Genomic DNA, 21682 nt, shown 5'->3' on the forward strand with positions numbered 1-21682 from the left:
ACTCTTCTTTATTCACGATACATTTCTATGCTAACAATCTTGTGTGAAGCTGTGAAAATTTAAACTTTGCTATCATTCCAATTACGGTAGAGCTGTTTGGCTTCTGAGGTTAGTGCTGATGACATCATAATTGTGAGACTATATCAGTTAGCGCTTTATTGACCATGGATCCATGTAAACATGTGCAATTCTTTAACATGCGAGTTAAGCTTCTCTTCCTATTCTTCACAGCACATCACGAGAAAAGTCACCGATATAACAGTCGTAGAATGAAGTTGTGCTTTGCTCAAAGATAATAAGCTTGTTGAGAGGAGACAGATAACCAGGAGGAAAAAAGCAAAGTATATTTTAAGCAGGAAAGATTTACATGTCGTCCAGTGATGGATCATTGAGTGAGCAGAGGCCTCTGTGTCTGTGGGAAGAGTTGAGTGAAGGATGATGGCAGAAGGAAAACTCCACATCGAAATGAGCCATCATACACTTGTGAGCCAAAATCTGTTGTGACAGCTAGTAAAATATCTACATCATTTTATAATGACTTTTTAAATAAATCAAACTGTATAGTTGTATTACACATTCAAACTGCATTTTGAAGATGAAACAGTATTGTGGTGTCAAGTTAACAAGAAAAAAGCTTTGTGTGAAAGTCCTCAGAAGCACAAGAACTATACAATAAATAAATAAAACATGTTTTTCTGAGATCCTGCAACACTCCTTTGCATGTAAGATAAGCTATGTAGCTTATTTATCCCATTACAAGTCTAGGCACTAAATTGTAGATACTTTTTGATTCTAAAAACATTATATTTCGCATAGTTCAGTCTCAAAACACCCGCTCTGAAATCTGCTTAAAATGTTATTATTGATATTATTGGTGTTATGTTGGATGAGATGAGAAATATATTTCGAATATTAGTTCAGGAATATTTAGGGTATAAGGGTGTTGTTTTAGGAAATGTTTCTGTTAAATTACTTTGCTTATTTCTTTGTTTTATTCAATATGTTTGCTTATATTTATGGCATTTATTGAACCACATATTTGGTGAATTAAAAAAATATAAAATCAGCACTATATTTCTGAATGTTTGTATTAAAGAAAAAACATTTGTTCATAGGAGTTCTTATATCTAAAACCGAAATAAGGCACAGAAATCTGTGTAACTTTTCTGTCTATCAGAACTGGTGTCATTATGGTACAGAGAAATAACTGCTCAACAACACATTTTACTTCTAATTTAACTAGACTTGTGGTCGTTGAATCATAAATCCATGCTGGCTGGCATGTTCTGCAAAGTATGGTCTGTGGCCACACGTTGATTCACACAAAACCTTGACTCTGACATCTTTATGAGATCCTCTCCAACATCAAGAGCCGGCTCAGCTATTTATGATCGGCCTCACTAAAATCAAATCTTCAGGGATTTACACTTTACCTTAAATCAATATTAAAGACTGTTAAGTGGACTGCAGAGAAGCAGAACTTCATTGTGTGGGTTTTGTTTTCCCGTCGATTAAATCAAAGTTAGTAGTTTTGCTTCATTATTCATTCTACGTGAATGACATTGATTCACAGCGTCTTTTTACGTCTATTTCCTCGAAGCGAGAGAGAACTTACTGTCCGTCTCGCACGCCACCGTTCCGTCGTTAGGGCAGAATCGCGTCTCCACCTTCCTGCGTCCGATCTGCAGCTCGTGGGGGTCCGGCAGGTGAGCTCGACACATGTAGCGTATCCTCTGCTCCTGCCGGGCCCCTCCCTGCGTCACATTGATGGGCATCCAGGGAGTCCACGGAGTGTTCCTCTTCACTTCGGGACACGCCTCCAAGTTACACGCCTTGTACTCCTGAGGGGATCAGTGGGTTAGCTCAACAGTTTTAGTTATCTGACTGACTTTTTCTGATAGTTGAAAAATATATAATATATAAGTGTCAGATCTTAAAGTGGAAGACAACAGTTTTTAACTCAAGTTTTGCAAAATTCTGGCCGTAAACATGTTTCATGTTTGACCCATTTCCATGTTTTGTACTTTAAAGTTGTTGTTTTTTAAGTGTTTTTGTTTTGAACATTTGTGAGCAAATCTTTATTATTCAGCTGTTACTGAACTCAACATTCCCCTCCAAGTCTGCCGGACAACTTCCAGTGAAATCATGTTATTTTCTCTCTTTGAAAACCCAGATTTCATGGTTCTACTTACAAGTGCACAACCAGCACAGCTGTTGCCGTTCTCACAGGTTCGAACCCTGGAATGGACCCCTCCCCCGCACTCAGTGCTGCATTTGGTCCAGGGTCCCCACGAGGACCAGAAAATGGGCTGCGGACAGGAAAGGCCTTCGTTGCAGAACCTGGTTGAGACGGGATGAAAGATCTCATTAGACATGAAAGGGTCGGAGCACTTTGGTTCGGCCGGAGTCGGCCCACCTCTCATCTCTGCTCAGCCCAACACAGACCCGGCCGCCGTGGCGTGGGGAGGGGTTGTTGCAGGAGCGTTGTCGCAGCTCAAATCCAGTGCCACAAGTCGTACTGCACTGTCCCCATGACGACCATGGCGTCCAGCCTCCATTCCTATGGCAACAGACAAGCACCAGCATTAGGAGTCCACATCAGAGAGAAAAAAAAAAACACTGTTTGAATTCATCAACATGGTAAGAGGGATAAAAGAGGTCCATGTTTGACTCTTATGTATTTGTTTTTCATTATTCAGGCCAAGCTAGAGGAAGAGATGGAGACACAATTATGTCCACTGTGTCATCTTGATATTCATTCACTTTTCTTAAGTGTGTTATTGTTATACCATTTAAATGTGACCCATCGCGTCTCAGAAATGAATCAGAAATATTAAGCTGTTCATGTTTTATTCTTCAAAGATTATTCAAAATGTACTATCATAGAGAGTTTAAAGTGTCACTCAAGGATCTCTCAATATTTTTCAGCTCTGGTCACCGAGGGGTTACCAGACCAGAGTGGATTTTTGCATGTAGTCCTCATCCAGAAATTTAAAACAAACTTAGGTAAAATAAATATATAGAGTCCAACTCTCTATATTACTTTGGATTCGTTGTCTAATTTTCCCTCTTTTCGAATGTATTGAAAATAAATTGAGAGATTATTTCAAGGGAAAATTCCGAAAAAGACATTATTATATTTACATGTCTTGTCCTCAGTAATAAATTATTTATATTGAACCTCTTTTTGACAGCAACCACAGTATCCGTGTATAAACATTTTGTTGCCAACCCTTGTAAAAATGATGGAAATCAGGTCCACAGCGTAAAGCACCTTTTTGACTGGGACTGACAGATGTAGAAACTTCTCACTCTCTCATGAGGTATTCAATGTATGACCTTGAAATATTTAGACTTGTTTTGGAATACAAGTGAATGCTTTAAGGATGTCGAAAGATAAGTTATGATGATTTGTGGAATATGAATAAGGTTCAACCTGGAGCAGTTGGACACCTCGATGGTTGGACCCTCACAGCTTCTGCCTCCACAGCGAGGGACTGGGCTGTCACATGACCTGGAGCGACACAGACAAGCGCTCACACCGTCCACGCTGTCGTCGTTGCTGCACGGTTGCCACGGAGCCCACGGTCCAAAACCACCATTTCTGGTCTGGTTCTGCAACTGCAATTGGTACATAGTAACGATTCTTAAACAGCAGACGGAGCTCTTCCCTCTGCAACACAGACCTCAAACAAACACCTGCAAAAACATTCTTGTTATTTATTTCCTTTCTTGAATCTAAAGGCTTTACTCTTAGATCACAAAAGTTACCTTAAGATGGTAAATCAGTGAATTACTGTGAATTAAAGATTTGATTCAGGATTACTTACTCACCAGACCTGGGCAAAGTGTGGCCTGGTGATAGTATTTATGTGACCATCTTTTAGTGGGTTACTCTATTTGTTAGTTTTTTTATAATAAATCAATTAATAATACATAAATAAACAACTTTACCATTTTGTGTATCTGTAATTACTACCACACATCAGTTAACAGTCCTATTGAAACATTTATTTGAAATGTATTTCTATTGGCTTGCACCCCTCCAAAAAGTATTTAATGTGGCCCACTTAAAAATGCACTTACCGGACAGACAGAGATGTTCTGCTTCCACTGGCTCATGTTGGAGCTGTACTCCAGTGTAGTGCAACGCCTCTGCATGAAGTCCCAGCCACAGTATGGGTCTCTTGCATCCAAACACAGCCTGTGGGGGCAGCAGAGATGAGGATTTAACGTCATTTTAATTGAGTGTTAACATGCTAGAAGGTCGTAAACCTTTGAAAATATGTTTTTTTAAATCCAATTGTTTATTCTCACTGCAATATCTCTTGTTAGGACTTGATGTAGTGCAAAATCGCTGCCTTTAGTCCAATTGTAAAACAACAGACTCTACACCAGGTGATCTGCTACTATTCTTCTCACGTAAACACGGGCACTCTTAATGACACAATAAGAGATTAAATATTTGCGAGCTCCTCCAGTAAAACAGAGGCTTAATGACAGCTAATTACATCTAAAGCCGGTAATGACACGACTAAGCCACCAGAGCTGATCAGAACGCCTCAGGAACGCAGGAGGCAACAACTCAATAACTCTCTCTCTCAATGGCTTTGTTTCACTTCTTCTCATGCAGCCAGTATGTTCATTTTAGCGGTTTTATCTGTATCTTTCTGTTCTTCCTGTTACACCAGCTGGTTAAGAAATGAAGATCATCACATCGAATGTTATCTTCTCTATTGCTTTGACGATATAGTTAAAATGGAACATATTTAAAAAATAAAACATAAACAGTTTGAAAAAAAATCACCTTGAAACCATACAAGAAAAAAACATTTCACAACAAAATATATATAAAATTGGCATGAGAAACATTAAAAAAAAACTGCAGAAGGACCCACAAGTCTGCAACCGAGTCTCCACAAGATATTCTAGCTGGTGTCCCCCCCCCTCAAGTTGAGTTTAAGACCCCTGCTCTAGACATTAACTGAATTGTTGACTGGTTTTGGTCTAACACTGATTTAATATCTTATTTTATTTATTCTTTATTTTTAAAGGGCACAAATAATCTGAATGTGTTTTAACTATTGGTGCCATTTTATTTTATTGTACTTGTTTATCTAACTGTAACTGTGGATTCAAGACGTTATTGTTGGTGGTTCCTGAGCAAACTACCAGTCAAGTCTATGACCTGTGTCTCCTGATCCCACGGTTATCACTTGCAATACTTTTGCACGTTTACACAGAGAAATATCTAAAAAACAAGCTAAACTGAAAGCTTATCGTTTTTGACCTCGGGTCAGCAAAGAATTGAGAGGAAATGGGAAACCTGATCTAGTTGAAAGAAAAAAAAATGTGTTTGCAGCGCTGGCACAACAAATTGTGGTTTATTTGAAGAGCCTCAGACTGATGCTCAAGGAATGTGATAACATCAACACTGTGCCAGATCTCTGCTCTGAACCTGGGCTCGGATAAGTTCCAATAAAGACGCCTTTTGCTGAGCCAGCACATTCCAGTCAACCCTGTGGATGAAGAGAGCAAACACAAGGATGGAGGTGAAACAGGGGGAGAGCATCCGTCTGCGTTTGACGGCAACGTGCCAAGGAGTCACAGGACAGGACTTTCTGCAGCGTCCATCTCTAACCTTCTCTGTGTCCGTCTAACTACCTGCAGCAGCTCGGGTGACGTGATCTTCAACACAAATTAAACGATGATCACAATAAGGTCAACAACAAATTCACACTTCACTGAGTCTAACAGTCCATTTGAAGAGCGGGGGGTTTGGTTTTTGGCTCAAGGTCAGACTTTACTGTGATGTGCAGCTCTGCATCATCATTGTCTCTGTAGATGTCCGACACCACACGCTTTAACAAGCAGATCTATCAGGAGGAAATGATCAAGGTCGGACTACAGAGTGAGGTTCCTCTGGTTTGAGGCCTCATTACTGAGAGAAAAGTTGGCGTGATGCAGCTGGAGGACTCTGACCAGGGAGCAGTTAGGGATTTACCCAGTTTGTATTCATTTGGAATAAAATGATGGGCTCGCCTCAACAATAACACCCTGATCTCCCGCTCGCGCAAATTGATTGATTCAGAATTGGAGTCCTCCACTTATCCAGCCTAACATTGGTGCTGCCGCTTGAAACGTCTGTGCTAAAACTGAATCTGGCCTCAGAGGAACAGCTGCCAGAAAAACTGCAAATGAAATAAATCCACTACAACTCTTTAGGAAATGACATCATCCTCAAACACAAACAGACACACAATGAAGTGCTATTGTTTATTGCAGGATAAGACCTGCTGTTATCACACCTTTGTTCACACAAACACACACCTGAGCTGGCTTTCTTGAAAAATGTCTAATAATCTTTTAATGGAGGATAATTTCTCAAGAACAATGGCCTTTAGGTCTCAGAGGCGTGTAGCGAGAATTCTGACCCGCTCTAGTAGAAGAACTCACATTTCCTAGATCCTTAAAACCCTGCATTGGCTGCCAGTTTCTTTCAGGAGCAATTTTAAAATGCTGGTTCTTACTTTCAGAGCTATTCATGGTCCGGTTCCTCCTTACATCAGTGATCTGATCCAGCCTTACACCCCAGCTTGGCCTTTTAGGAGAGAAATCCTTCCAGGCTGTTGCTCCTAAGCTTTGGAAGGATCTTCCTCTCCCTCTGTGTTTGATAGATCTACTGACTCCTTCAAGAAGCATCTTAAGACTATTTTATTTGTGCAGTTTTTTTTAAATTATCTTGGACTCCTGTGTATGTCTCTATGTTTCCATTAAGAGTTTTTAAATCTGTAGGTATCTTTAACTATTTATTGCTTTTGATTGTTCAAGCGCTTTGTAACCCTGGTATAGAAAGGCGCTTTACAAATAACAGTACGTACTTACTTTATTTTTCAAATAGAAATAATCTGTCTATTGCATTCGTACATGACTTTATTCATAAGAGCGTATTTTTTATAATTTACATCATTATTTGTTCTATTACACCTACTTTTAATTATTGTCTGCATGTCCATAACTATTTAAGAACAAACAATAAAAACCTCTTAAAATGATCTTTATTCCTGCTTTGTTACTTGAAAAGATTGGGCAGAAGGAAAATCTCCATATTAACAAACATTGTTAAATACATATTTCCTATTGGTGTGGTAGACAAAAGCTACAAAAGGCACTTAGTTACTATCTTGACCTTGGTTTGGCAACCCTGCTGAAACTTTCCATGCTCTTAAAGACAACTGTTTCAGGCAGAACAAAGTATGGTCTCCAAGTATGTGTGAGCTTAATCTCTGAATATATTTTTCTTCTCAGCCCAGGTTTGGCTTGCAAGACTCTGACAAGTCTGTGGGGCACTGCTAGATATTTAATTCAGCAGCGCTCATGCCCAGTGGCTCACTATATCAAAACACAGATGCCACAGAACATGACCTGTTAAATTTTAAACAGGCCAAGCTGGTAAAATCCCAGCAGTCCATGAAACAATATGTCTGAACGGCATTGGAGATAAATTTGCTCTGGAGGTGTAGCAGCTATTTCAAATTGTTCGTGGAAGCTGTTAAAACCAATGGTTCCTGTTATCACGGTCGCTTTACAACTCCACATGAAAACAAACGTCATCGCTCATTTAACAGTGATTAATTGCAAATGGGATCCGTGGGAGCGATAAATCCAGGATTAGAATCTGTTATTACGAGCAGAAGTGCTGACACCTTCAACAACATCAGCCTCAGTATAGGTCTGCTCGTAACGCCGACTCGCCATCTCTCCACATGAGTTATGTCACTTTTGGCAGCAGTCCTCTGGAGCCCAGCACTGACAGGATCTCATCTATTGTCCTCCCTCCAGGGGACTCATGTCGGGGGGACTAATTCCAACACAAGCTGAGCACTACATTCGGGAAGTTAGTTTGAGAGGAAGCCCAGCTTGTACTTCCAGCTAACACATCCAATTAGGGCCAGTTGGAATGACCGATGGTGTGGTTATGAAGGAGGGACTTCAGCAGAAATAGCTGTCTGCCCAAAAATACCTGCATTCCTTCTGGCAGCATTTAAGACCTAAGAGAGGTAATAGAAGAGCTTAGTCATCACCAACACAGCAGAAAATGAAAGTGAAAAATGATCAAGGAGGGACATATAAAATAAATTGAATGAGTCAAGAGCAAGAATGTTCAAGATGATAAACAACTTATCAAGCTACAGCTAAACCATTAGCACTGAGGTGGAGACTATTAAAACATGGTTTGCATCAGGATTCTCAAACTTACAGGAATATATTTAGAAGCCCGCCATTACACAGGGGTCAACTAATATGAGGGGCCGTTTGAGACAAAATTCAGTTTTTCTCTCACACCTTCTATCAAACTCTCTCAAATCTACTATCAAACTCTTTCACACCTTCTATCAAACTCTCTCACATCTACTATCAAACTCTCTCACACCTTCTATCAAACTCTCTCACATCTACTATCAAACTCTCTCACACCTATCAAACTCTCTCACATCTACTATCAAACTCTCTCACACCTTCTATCAAACTCTCTCACATCTACTATCAAACTCTCTCACACCTTCTATCAAACTCTCTCACACCTTCTATCAAACTCTCTCACATCTACTATCAAACTCTGTATGATCACTTAATAGTATGTGTATGAGTACTTGATTGTATGTGTATGAGTATTACTGGAAGAAGATCTTGTATGTAAGTGAGCACTTGATAGTGGGTGTGAGCGATCTTGACATAAAAGGAAGCTGCCCCCTTGCTATCGCTAGGATTGTTTTCGCATGTTTCCGGTCGGACCGTTACTTGTGTTACAACAGTGAATTTTTTTTTATGGCCTATAAACGTTTGTTCCTCCAGTAAATGTTACAGAGTTGGATCTGAATCCGTCATGAATAAGTAAGTTTCATACAGTACCACTGTGTGCTTGTTGGATTTTATCGGGGTTTTATATTAAGACAGTTGTTTGTTTACGTACGTTCCGGCGCATTGAGTCCTCCCTGTCTGTCTCTGATTTCGTCTTCACTCTGAAATGTTCGTTTCTGATATTTTACTTCCTCGTCTCTGCCTCTCATCCCCCACAGTCTCATCGTTTATCATGAATCTAAAAAAGTACAAAAAATTTCAAGAATCTAAGCTTGCAAATACAGTATTAAAATGGTTCTTCAACACTAAAAACTAACTTCTCATCTTTTTTTTTTTTTTGTAGATTGATGTCATTCGAAAACAAAAAAATATTTTTTTAATTAAAGGGGAATAAGGCAAATGTAAAGAAGTTTAGATCAGTCCTATTTTTCCTGAGGCGTGACAAGTGGGAAATACTTCAGTTACTCATCACAGTAGATGATATAAGGATCGGTATGAGAACACTGCAGAAAATATTTAAAAGAAAGGGACTTCATAGAAGAAAAAATGAGTGATCCTTTAAATGCTTCATTATTTCTCCCCCACAGAGGACCAGGACAAGTAACAGGAAGCGCTGCAAAATACTCTTTATCCTGGGGACCAGCAATGTTCTAACTCCAAGAGGTCGTCCACTCATTTGGTGGTTTGAATATTTCAAGAGTCTCTCAGGAAACGACGATCATTTGCAAACACACAGAAAGGCAGATGAAGCTGTAGAACTCTTTTTGGGCTAGATTTATATACTCAATTTACCATTTACATTTTTCAACATCTGGGTGGTTATTGTGATTATCTCTGTAACATTATCTTCGAACTGTGTTAACCTTCAGAAGGCTTCCTTTTAGTCCAAGATCTCTTACACTCACTATCAAGTGTTTATGCACTTACATACAATATCTCTTACACTCACTATCAAGTGCTCATACAGAGTTTGATAGAAGTTGTAAGAGTGTTTGATAGAAGGTTTGAGAGAAAAAAATAATGTTGTCTCAAATGGCCCCTCATATATGAGCACTTGATAGTGAGTGTAAGAGATCTTGTATGTAAGTGCATAAACACTTGATAGTGAGTTTCAAGTAGAGACACAATTCACTCTGCAAACCTGCAGTGGGCGAACATGTGAAAAAGACGCTGGTGGAACCAACATTCTGGCTTGTGTTGCCAGTGGGACATAATTGACCTGCACACCCACAAGAAAAGCATGGCCTAAATGTTTGGAGTTAGCCCAGTTATCTTCTCTCACCTGCTCCTGAAAACAGGACATGACCACAGCTCCTGATCACCACGAAGATGCAACTGGTTATCAACCAATTCTATCCTGATTTTTATATTCCAAACTGAAATCATCAACATATATCATCATCAAGAAAATAAAAAAACTGAGAATGAGAATCAGGGTTGTCCTTTGCATCCTTCAACAAGTGGTCAAGCCGTTCTTCAAGTTTGGGCAGAGTTGTGGTCCAAACCAACATAGAACTTGACAGTGAGTGTGAGTACTATTAGGTGCTCATACAGAGTTTGATAGAAGATGTGAGAGAGTTTGATAGAAGGTGTGAGACAGTTTGATAGAAGGTGTGAGAGAGTTTGATAGAAGGTGTGAGAGAGTTTGATAGAAGGGGTGAGAGAGTTTGATAGAAGGTGTGAGAGAGTTTGATAGAAGGTGTGAGAGATTTTGATAGAAGGTGTGAGACAGTTTGATAGAAGGTGTGAGAGAGTTTGATAGAAGGTGTGAGAGAGTTTGATAGAAGGGGTGAGAGAGTTTGATAGAAGGTGTGAGAGAGTTTGATAGAAGGTGTGAGAGATTTTGATAGAAGGTGTGAGACAGTTTGATAGAAGGTGTGAGAGAGTTTGATAGAAGGTGTGAGACAGTTTGATAGAAGGTGTGAGAGATTTTGATAGAAGGTGTGAGACAGTTTGATAGAAGGTGTGAGACAGTTTGATAGAAGGTGTGAGAGAGTTTGATAGAAGGTGTGAGAGTTTGATAGAAGGTGTGAGAGATTTTGATAGAAGGTGTGAGACAGTGTGATAGAAGGTGTGAGAGAGTTTGATAGTAGATGTGAGCGAGTTATATAGTAGATCTGAGAGAGTTTGATGGTAGATATGAGAGACTTTGATAGAAGGTATGGGAGAATTTGATGGTAGATAAGAGAGGGTTTGATAGTAGATGTGAGCGAGTTTGACTGTAGATGTGAGAGAGTTTGATGGTAGATGTAAGAGGGTTTTAATAATAGATGAGAGAGAGTTTGATAATAGACGTGAGAGAGTTTGATAGTAGATGTCAGCAAGTTTGATAGAAGGTGTGAGAGAAAAACAGAATTTTGTCTCAAACAGCCCCTCATAAACTAATGTGTTGATTTAATTGACTCTTAAATTGATCTTGGACCTGTATTGTACTCATCAGTATGTGTCTGTTATTCAAATATATATATTTACATTAGAAAATGATTGTTTTTTCTGAAGATTGTATCCTGTTTCCCCCAACCACACCTACTCTGCTGTGATTGGTCAAACACCACCGGGTATCATCAATCCCAGTCCCCACCTCATAGGGACTTGTTGTGTTAACAAAATGGGTTGTAATTACTGCTCTCATAACCTCTCATTAGCCTAACTATTTAAAAGTAATAACTTCGGAAAAAAAAACCTCATCATGATGAGGGACTCACTGCATCTTGGAGAGGAAGATTCCAGTTTACCTTTAAATCCATCAATTAACTCAAACGCTAAAATTGTCACTAAAGATTACATACAACTTAAACATGTATATCATTTTATTTTAATGACCGTCAGCTCCATTCTCCAGTCCAGTAACGCTATGACTTTAGCTCTGGTGGCCACCTTATCAATCAAGATTGAGATCCCTGGTTGACATGCAAGTTGAAGAATCATTAAACAACCTCTCTAACCCCAGTATAGATTGTAGGGTCAGTATTGATGAACCAACAAGAGTCTTTAGATAACTGGCTCTATTCATACCTACCTCACCAAGATAAAGTTGAATATGGGAGGCTTTAACATGGTATTTTTTTAGGGTTGTCTAGTCCTTCACTTGTAGGGAAGAGATAGTTCATGATGGGTGAACAAAATGACTTGCTCTCCACTAGTGGACAGTTCATTAATGACTCCTCTACATCACAGTAATTGGAAAAAGGATCTTTGCTAAGTCTTTCCATGCAGGAACCCTCTAGCAAGGTACTTCAGTTCAGTTACTGCACTTGCTTTTTTAAACAAATGTATTATTCAAAGATGTTGTTAAGTAAACTCAAAGGCAAGTGTTTGACCCTGGTCAATTTTTACCTTGTGTGGATTTACAAAAGCACCCTAAAAAACAATTTGAGTCTTTGTGTTACTCTGGAGCCACATTCATTTTTACAGCCTTCCCTATTTCGTCAGCATCAGCCTATTTGAAAGGTAGCAGGGGAGGTTAAGACACAGTGTCGGGCCCAATCATAGCTTAAGAACCGGGAGGGCGAGTGAGCAATGCATGCAGGCCAAGAACTGGGAGAGAGACAGAGACAGGGAGCAAAATGATTACTCTGAACCGCTGCTAGAACAAAGCCCATAATAAAAGTAACAGCATTTTCAAGCAGTAATAAATACTTTCGCTGGGAGAATACAATGTCTCTCTGCCTCGCTCTCTCTGTTGTTGGCTGCTGGAGTGTTGCTGTGATTGGTCATACAGGCTTAGTGAGCCCCAGAGGCCCGACGACAGGCTGCCAGCTATTTCAGACAGTAAATGGGTTTCTAAGGGACACCCACTAGAGCTTCCCACACACAGGGACACATAATGTGTGATTTTTCTCTTAAAGAAAGGAAAGCTGGACTTGGGATGAGCTTTTTTAAATGTGATACAGGGGATGTCAGCAGAGATGTTACAATGGTCAAGATAAGTGAAAAACACATGGGAAGAGACCATTCATAACCATAACAACACTGACACCATACACCCTGAGAGTTGTTTTACAAGAACACTCACAAAACCTACTGTTGACATTTCTTCACAGGTATAAACATGATGGAAGTAGTTTGCCTGTGTTCCAAATCTTGACAGATGGTCCTGCTCTCCATGTCTACCTGGAACACATACCACCCCCACACAGAAAACTCCCGTCTCAGGGAACATATACAGCTTCCAGTAGCAGCACAATCTTCAAAAATCAATGCACTATATATGTAGGCAGACATGACGGCAGCATTACTTACTCACCCATCTACAGTTAAACTAGAATGATTATAGGAGTGTGTGTAACAGATTTGGCTCGGACCAGCTCAGGAAAGTGCTGATGGATGCAACACTGCAGTGAAGATAGCGCTGAAGCCAAAGTAAATCACTTCAGTGAGAGCGAGAGATGGAGAGATAGCTGCCCAGCGGAGGACACTGTGGTGCTATTAGCCGGGGGTGCCAATTGGCCAGGTCAAATATAATTACAGAAATAGAGGACAACCTCGCTCACAAACACACGAGCACGCACGCACAGAAAGCAAATGGCTGCAGAAACGAATGAGCGGCGACTGAAGTAGCTCAGCAGCATGTTGGCTGGAGATGTGTGGTAAAGCTGCGGCCAGTTTGGATCAATAAAAGAGCAATGCTCTACATTCAGCAACCATCAACTTAATTGCATTTTCCATAGAGCATCAACTCAACAGGTTCTGCTGTTCTAAGCGAAAAATCAGCATTTTCGCACAATGCGCACAACCTTTAACCTTGTCCACCTGTAGTCTATCCATCAATTCTCCAGCTCACTTTTTGCTGATTCGTCTTTATCATAACTGCTTGGATCAAACATAGGATAGATGAGCTAGCTCAAATATATCATTTAGTCTTTGCAAGAGGGAATAAGACTGGCTGTTTGCTGATGTTACAAATAAATTGGCTGCGAATTCTGTTTGCAGCATTAGGAACCAAGCTAACCTGTGTCTGCGTAATGTCAGCTTTTCTGACAAGATTTGGTTTGGTTTGGTTTTTAATTTGTGACTTTTCTGTGGAGTTTTGATTTACGTGTCTCTTAAATAGATTCTTGACCTCTATTTTACTCATCAGTATGTGTCTTTTTGAACAGAACTATCTCTTAATAAAGGCATTACATTAGAAAATATCTAATAAAAACACTTGGTTTTTATGGAGGTAAAATATTGTTGACCATAACCGCCAAACTCAACATTGGTCAAACATTTAAGTTTCAAAACTGTTAATCATAAGATAAGGCAAGATGGAGCATTTAAAAACAAAATTGTGCTTTTAATACAACAACATAAAAACAGGACCACTACCTTTGCCTTTGTGCTAGGAGGAACAGGTGGAGCTCTGTGAGAACCCTACAATGACCTCTAGCAAGCCACAAGTCTGGAGATGCAGCAGAGAAGGTTCTGTTGCCTACCACATCCTCCAGCGAGATTGGTTTGGCAGTTGGTCCGAATAGGTGTGGGGTGGCATTTCTTTGCACAGCCCTATTTGTGCTCTCCAAATATAGCCTGACTTCCATTAGGGAGCGAGATGAGATCCTCAAACTCTTTGTGAGACCATAGGCTAGTGCGGTTGGCCTTGTGTTCCTCCTGATGCAAGAAATTGCTAGACCTGCAGTAAGAAGGCATAGATGCTATGGACCAGCCCACCCGTTCCCCAGACCTTAATCCAATTGACCACATCTGGGACATCATGTCTCGCTGTTGCACCACAGACTGTCCAGGTGTTGGTAGATGCTTAAGTCTAGGTCCGGGAGGAGTTCCATCTGGAGAAACCTCCACCACCTCATCAGGAGCATGGTGTTGTAGGGAGTTCATACAGGCACGTGGAGGCCATACACACCACTGTGACTTGTTTTGTGCTTTTTATTGTCAGCACATTTTTAAAGAACAAAGTATTTAATAAGAATATATTGTAATCATTAATATCTAGGATGTGTTATTTTATTGTTCCCTTTATTTTTTGAGCAATTATTTCCAGGCTTCTGTGTATGAAGTCATACCTTTAAAGCTCTAAAATATAATTGCTAAAATAAAAAAAAAACTTCACACCTCTGTTTTTCCAGATACCTCAACAGATTTCCTGTGAATGTAGTCCCTATAATATCTGAGAAAGACCTTATTCCTCTTATCCTTTCATCTTGTGTTTCCCACCCACCTCTCTCTATTAGTTGGAATTTTGCAGAAACAGAACGTTGACTCATCATGTTCGAGCACCAACCCACACTAAATCACAGCAGACTGTCACCTTCGCACAAAAAACACAGCGAGAATATAACAGCCTATTTTCGTGCTAACAAGAAGTTGACTTTGAAGAGATTCTGATTGGTAGTGAAGCTTTTTGTCACTTCAAATGTACGTCTCCCCACACCCTCCCGTGTTAAACAGAACACTTCATTAAGGCGCAGCACATTTATTTGCTCCGATACTGCCACAGTCATTTGTCTGCTCTGGAAGTTTAGGACAGGCAATTACTTCTGCTGGACTATAAACACGTGTTAGAATTACTAGTTAATTAACGGAAATCTGTATCTTAAGCACTGTTTTGGTAGATACCCTTTTTTGACCTTAATTCCCCTCTGCTGAGAACAAACAAGCCTAGCACATCAGCAACACCCAACTTGATATGCAACCCTCAGCTTGACGTGTCCTGTTATCATCAGATCTGGAGCTACAGGAATCGAAAATCCTCCCCATGTCTAAATAAAGAAAAGATCTGGTAATAAAGGTCACAGACGCACTAAGATTGGTGAGGGTTAAGTTGTGTGTTGAGGAATAGCAAAGACACAATTATCTCTCTCACAATGTCTGCTGCTTCTGGTGAACACGTCAAGACTTCTAAAATACTTGTGTACCTCACTTGGGTTGAGTGATTGACAAAAGTGATGTAATACTTATTCCACAAATCTTATATTGCATGGTCCATAAGTACTCACGTCTCAGTGGTGTAGGTTGAGCATCTTTCCAGGGGAACCTTCAGGACTCGGTTGTTAAGTCCAACAAACAGGGACCTGTCACTGTGCAGGATCTGCAGACTCAGGATCGGTTCTCGTACTCCAGATGGGAAGAGTTCCATCTCCTCCAGGTAACACCCTTGCAGGTTTTTATTGGGTGTAGCTAGTGCCTTAAGTATGGTGCCATATTCTTAGTGTGGGAAAAAAAATAGTGCCACATCATTAGAACCAGCTGCGCTTTGTAAAGTTCTTAAAGAGTATTTTCTAACCTGTGCTGATGTACATGACATGGTAGAGTGTGTCCATGCCTTGAACAATATCTACCACCAGGTTGGAAAAGCGAACGTCATCCTGCATGACAAGTGGATCCACGGACTCGGGCTGGACCACGTCATTCATCAAGTAGAGTCGTTGAGCATCCTGAAGACTGCGTTCAGTCAAACCTTCGTTAGGGCCGTCATCATCTATCGTCCCACACTGTCACAAGACAAGAGGAAAAAAATTGAAATGATAGGAAATGGATAGTTTCTGAAACAAGTGAACTGTCCAAAGCCCCAAATGTGATAATCATTTATATTATGCTTTTTTTTTCTTCTTTGAATGTATCAAAGTTCATGATATTAGTATGCAGTGTGATTTAGTTTTTTGTGAACATTACACTATTATAGAATAGGTGTTTAAAACTCCTGCAGGACACTTAAAATATCATGCTGGGCACGAGTTGGCCCTGGGTCTGAGTTTGACACATTGCTCTAGTTTTAAATGGACTTTTAGATCCAATAATATTTGTGATAAATGTCACTCAATAAGATTCTAAATTTTGAAGGCAGCAAACCTTGTTCGAAATTACCTCAAATGATTTTGCTTCTGGTGTTTTCCAAAAATGTTTATTTCTTCAACAGGGATCTCTGGAGGACGACCAAGAGTTAAATATTGATCAATGTAGTTGGAAAACACGTCTTAAATTATTTAAAATTCACAGCTACCCATCTGTGATTCTTTTTATGGTGTTTCACATTTTAATCTGACCATTCGAAGCGTGTAAATTCAGGTTCAATCGCTTCATTTTGCTTCACCAAGGTAGTCTTAAGATGTGCACTGGAGCTTCTGCGAAGAATCTTATTTCCTTCACATTTTTGATTGACTAGTCCCAATGGTTCCTCACAAACATGTGATTGACGCCATCTTGCATCAAGATAAGCAGACTCACCTCACCTAATGGGGTTTTGACCACATTGGGTCTCTTTCATGAAGCGTGAGCAGAACGAATTTGTTTGTAAAACATGATGGGAAAATTAAAATGATTTTTGGTATATTTTAGTAGCTGCAATCTTGTCTTAGATACTTAGATACTGTCTTAGAAATCTACACTAAATATAAATGCACAAAAAAATAATAAAATTGATGCTATCTGAAATGAACAATTAAATTCATTTTGCACTTTGTCATGTGAACAATACACAGAATAGATATGAATAATACATCTTAAAGTGGGTTTATAGTTATCTGAAACTACATTTTACTATTCAAAAGATGAACACGTAATATGTAGCAACCCTTCAGAATCTCGATATGACAGTCTCCAATAAAAGGGGACAGAATGAGTGATGTCTGACCTGGAAGTTGTGGATGGGGTTGGGTGTGGGGAGCCAAGTGGAGCGAGGATTCTCCTGCGAGCGGAAGGGCCCGTTGAAGGCCTGAGTGATGGCGCTGAGGTTGAACGCACACACTGCAGATGCTGCTATACTGTTGCTTTTATACAGATATGGAGGGGAAACAAGGTAAAAAAAAAACAAGAAAAGGAAAGTGTTTGGAGAGAGAGGGAGAGGGGGGGAAAGCAGACATAAAGTTACATTTAGACAAAAATATTGGCAAAAATATACTAGCATCCGGCTGTGTAATGATTGTTTGCGGCTTGCTAATGGAGAGAGATAAACTGCAGGTTTGTTGCTTTGGCCGCAGGCTAACACACTATCAGGACAGTGCAGTGAACAATGTTGAGCTGAGGATAAAGAAGGCCAGGCTGCGGATGATATGCAAACACACCTGCCCAGTAGTCCAGTAAACCCGTTTAACCTGGCAGAGAGTCAGGTTGTTTCACCTGAGTTTGCTGATTTGCTGCAGGTAATGAGCTTTTCCTCTTCCTCTACTGTTCACTGTTTGCTTTGCTGTGAGCGGCGCCATCTCTCAGCACAGCACGGGTGTGGGATGTTGATAAATAGCTCAATCAGGAAGACAAGTCAAAGTAAAAGTTGCTTCACTTTAAATGAACTGCTGTCAACCTTCCAGTGCCCTTGAGTTGAAAGTCCAGATCAGGCTGAGCTCATTAAAAAGGAGTTTGCGTGCGAGATGGCAAGAATAAATATGGCATGGGGCTCCTGTACCATCAGTTGTAGTGATTCCAAATACAAATGTAATCATTTTCGCAACACAGTGTGTGCCTAAAACCATCCAATTCTTGAATTTCACATCCTCAGGATTCTCCTTGACTGCTTCGTAACTAATGATAGCAATACATCAGTCTGAGTGCTGCTAGCATGCCGCCATGATGTTTTGGAAGACTACACTTTCAAGACCTGGAGGAAAACAGCTAATTTGTTAAGTGATATCCGACAGTATCCTGCAAGTGCTTTTTAGCTCCAAATGAGCTGTGACTAAACAACTGGAGGACCGAACAGCTGGCTCAGTGACTCCTCGGCAGCGGCGGCTAATGAGAGCAGCCTTCAGACTCCCTCTGCACTTTAGTAAATAGGCCACTGACAGCTAGAATGAGGACGTGTGAACAGACTCAAGGATGTGGTTAGACTTGGAAGCCAAACCTCTTCTGTTGGAAAAGCCACGAGCAAACGAGGAGCAATAACTCAGCAAGAAACGTAGTGCTTTCACTTCGAGTGTGTGGGTCTGTGGTCGCTTTACAGTTCCACTTTCTCTCCAGAATAAACTCTGGTTTGAGGGGAAACACTGTAGGGAGTCTTCAAACCAGTTTGGAGATGTATCACAGCCATTTGCGGGCGCTAAAGCCAGCGACATAGATCCAACAGTTATTCCACATCTGCTCTTTTAGCGCTGCCGCCTTGGTGATCACTTTCATTTGAAGACGAGCTTCTCCACCGAGGCATTCATCTCCACCACAGCGAGATGTCACAAGGCGAACGACTAGAGAAAACACGCCGCCAATTGCTAACAAACCCAAGCAGATAATCAATAAATAAACAGCTAAGGGACAAATACCAGGAACAGTTGTATCTTTTATTTGGACATTTATTCTGACATTTGTTTACTAAGCATTTATAGGAGAAACCCAGATGAATAGTCATTATTGCAATTGTACTTTTCATCACTGATACTAAAAAGACTGTAAGTGCTTGTGAAATCTACTTGAACATAAACATAAAGACCATGTATACTCAGAAACAGTCCACTCATAGTGGATTGAGTTACACTGTACCCTTAGATGTATTCAGCTGAAGCCACACTTTCTTTAATGAGTGATAAAAGGATAAAGTGTGCCCAATTTAGAATAACTTCATCAACAGTCACGATGCAACACTCCTTGTGTCAGATCGAGAAATCATTAAATAATTCCTGAGAAATTGACGTACAATTGTTTGTAGCAGTCGTGAATGAATAGACAAACCAAAATAACTGTCAGAGATGATCTGAAATAAACCTGCAACTATTATCAGTGTATTTATACCCAATTAATATTTCGTCACTCACTTCACCTCTGGGTATTTCCCCTGTATAATCTTCTCTGTCAAGAGTTTTAGAAAAGTGGTTCAGACAATGGTATTACATGTAGATGGGAGACGTTTATTTTTTGGCTATAGCGAATAGCGATGACAAATGCCAACAAGGGACACAACTTTAAAATAGTGCAAATATTGATTATTTTCATTCTAAATAGGACAGACTATTTCCTCCCAAAGATGTACTGTATATTTATTTTTGGGAAAAGACACAAACTAATCTAAATGAGAATAATAAGACCCCTTTAATGACACGTTGAGATTTCAAATTTACATAGTTAAGATCACATAGAAGATAATTGATACATAGTAAAGAATACATTAAAAATTGCAGCATTTTCAATTCTGTTGCTTTACTTTTACTTTCATCTGAAAAAGGCAAAAAACAACAACAACCTTTATTTAAAATAGCTTATGCTAAATAAAAAAGCTGAGGTAGACACAGGTGTGTGGAAGCATCCGTACGCTATTCATCAGAATAAAATGTGTCTTCTTCCACCAGGCTGCCAGATTTTTAACTCGCCATAATTACCTTATTAGCTTTCTTTAAAGGATATTCCTCCCTGTAGTTGATGTTGATGTAACTAGAATACTGCACCAGCTTTTGTCCTTCCTGAATATTTCATTTATACTCGACCCAGTTTCACCCTCTTGGTCTCATAACTTTTCCCCTCTGTCCTTGTTCAGCATTACGCTTTTTAAATCAGTGTTTATCCATCCGACAAATCAGATACCCCGGTTGTATAAAATAAGGCAAAGCTTTATACAGTAAGTAGAAGTAAAATTAGAGAATTTAATAGTAAATGTAAAATGAATAAAATGATCGGTAAAAGTTAGTGCTGGTAGCAGTAGTTGGGTTGTCAAAAGTATGATACTTAAACGCTTAATCTGGAGACAAAATCAATTTGTCATGGTATTTATATTGCGATAGCGCAGTCCTTACTAGCAGCCTTTTTACCCGCTAATGTGCTGTCCTCTATCGACCCGCAACTAAACCTATTAATTTACAGCTTACTCTACCCGTGCTGCTTGAAATAATAGTTCACCAAAAATTCAGACTTTACTCATTTTCTACTCACCCTCATGTCGATATTTTGGGATATTTACTTGCTAGAAGTGCATTCAGTAGACTGAATTCCACGTCTCCTTTGGTCATACCCTTTTTTTTTTAATTATTGAGGTGTGTTTCTTTTTTATGTTATTAAAAATGTTGTTATGCCATGAAGTATTGAATATCTTCCTGCTTATCGATGTTGAGTTTAAAGTTTTAGTTTTGTGGCCCGACCCTGAGCAGTGGTACAGAAAAGTGGTTGAAACATTTAGCATTAAAAAGCAGCAGTTTCCCTTGTATCTGTTGAATTATTCAATCATCAATAGGATTGGAGGGAGCACTTGTGCCTTTTGTAGAGACATAATAGAAGAGACAATAGTTTGAAGCACATCCTTTTCCTGAGAAAAGTATTCGCCAAAACCAAGTGAAGTGTATCTACACTCTTAGCTCAGGTTTTTGGCTAACATCTCTAACCTCATTTTACGTGGGTTTATAAAAAAAGGAAGTGCTACATTAACTCACACATTTTCCCCTCATACGTGCAGCACAGCAAAAAAACTAAAAAGCCCACTCAGCAGAGCAGCGTCGCTGCAGGCATCTGAAATTGAACCACGACTGCTGGGATTATCCATACATAGTTTTATAATGCAGAACAATATCAGCGTGTGAGTACCAGCCTTGGCCTGAAACAGTCACATATAGAAGAGGCTGAGTCAGCAACACGAAGAACAACAAGTGGAAGCTGCTGGAAGGAAGTGCACAGCTCGCTGAAATTGAGAGATTCATGATTTAATTCAGATGCTTAAGTGCATTTTGAGATGACCTTGGTCTCTTTACGATGACCTTCTGATTGAATATATGAAAGCAAATAAGTCAATAAAGCCAGGAAATCAAATGCTAGATTTGTGGGATCAGGATTTTGTTTGAGGGATGTTTTGTGTACGTCCTTATTCATCTAGTTTGAAGATGTCAAACTAAATCATGCAGGAGGAGGAAAAATCTTGCACAAAGTCAGACTCAGATGTAATGAATACAATGTTTATTTACCAGCAGGCACCTATTTG

The 21682-nt window shown here is 39.8% G+C and overlaps 1 protein-coding gene across 3 annotated transcripts in view; it reads right to left on the minus strand.

Annotated features, from left to right (window-relative positions):
* Window positions 1–21682, minus strand: part of sema5ba (sema domain, seven thrombospondin repeats (type 1 and type 1-like), transmembrane domain (TM) and short cytoplasmic domain, (semaphorin) 5Ba) — a 153082-nt gene that overhangs the window by 21232 nt on the left and 110168 nt on the right. For 2 of the 3 annotated variants that reach the window (XM_087803436.1, XM_087803439.1), the window contains exons 10-17: window positions 17435–17570; window positions 16088–16295; window positions 15801–16008; window positions 4087–4204; window positions 3437–3621; window positions 2417–2560; window positions 2193–2340; window positions 1616–1841 (exon numbers count right to left, since the gene is read on the minus strand). In XM_087803436.1, the coding sequence (XP_087659562.1) occupies window positions 1616–1841; window positions 2193–2340; window positions 2417–2560; window positions 3437–3621; window positions 4087–4204; window positions 15801–16008; window positions 16088–16295; window positions 17435–17570 (1373 nt within the window). The remainder of the gene's footprint in view (window positions 1–1615; window positions 1842–2192; window positions 2341–2416; window positions 2561–3436; window positions 3622–4086; window positions 4205–15800; window positions 16009–16087; window positions 16296–17434; window positions 17571–21682) is intronic. The other variant, XM_087803437.1, reaches the window with a different exon arrangement.

This window comes from Callionymus lyra, chromosome 12 (genome assembly GCF_982586985.1).
Source record: "Callionymus lyra chromosome 12, fCalLyr1.hap1.1, whole genome shotgun sequence".
Taxonomy (NCBI): domain Eukaryota; kingdom Metazoa; phylum Chordata; class Actinopteri; order Syngnathiformes; family Callionymidae; genus Callionymus; species Callionymus lyra.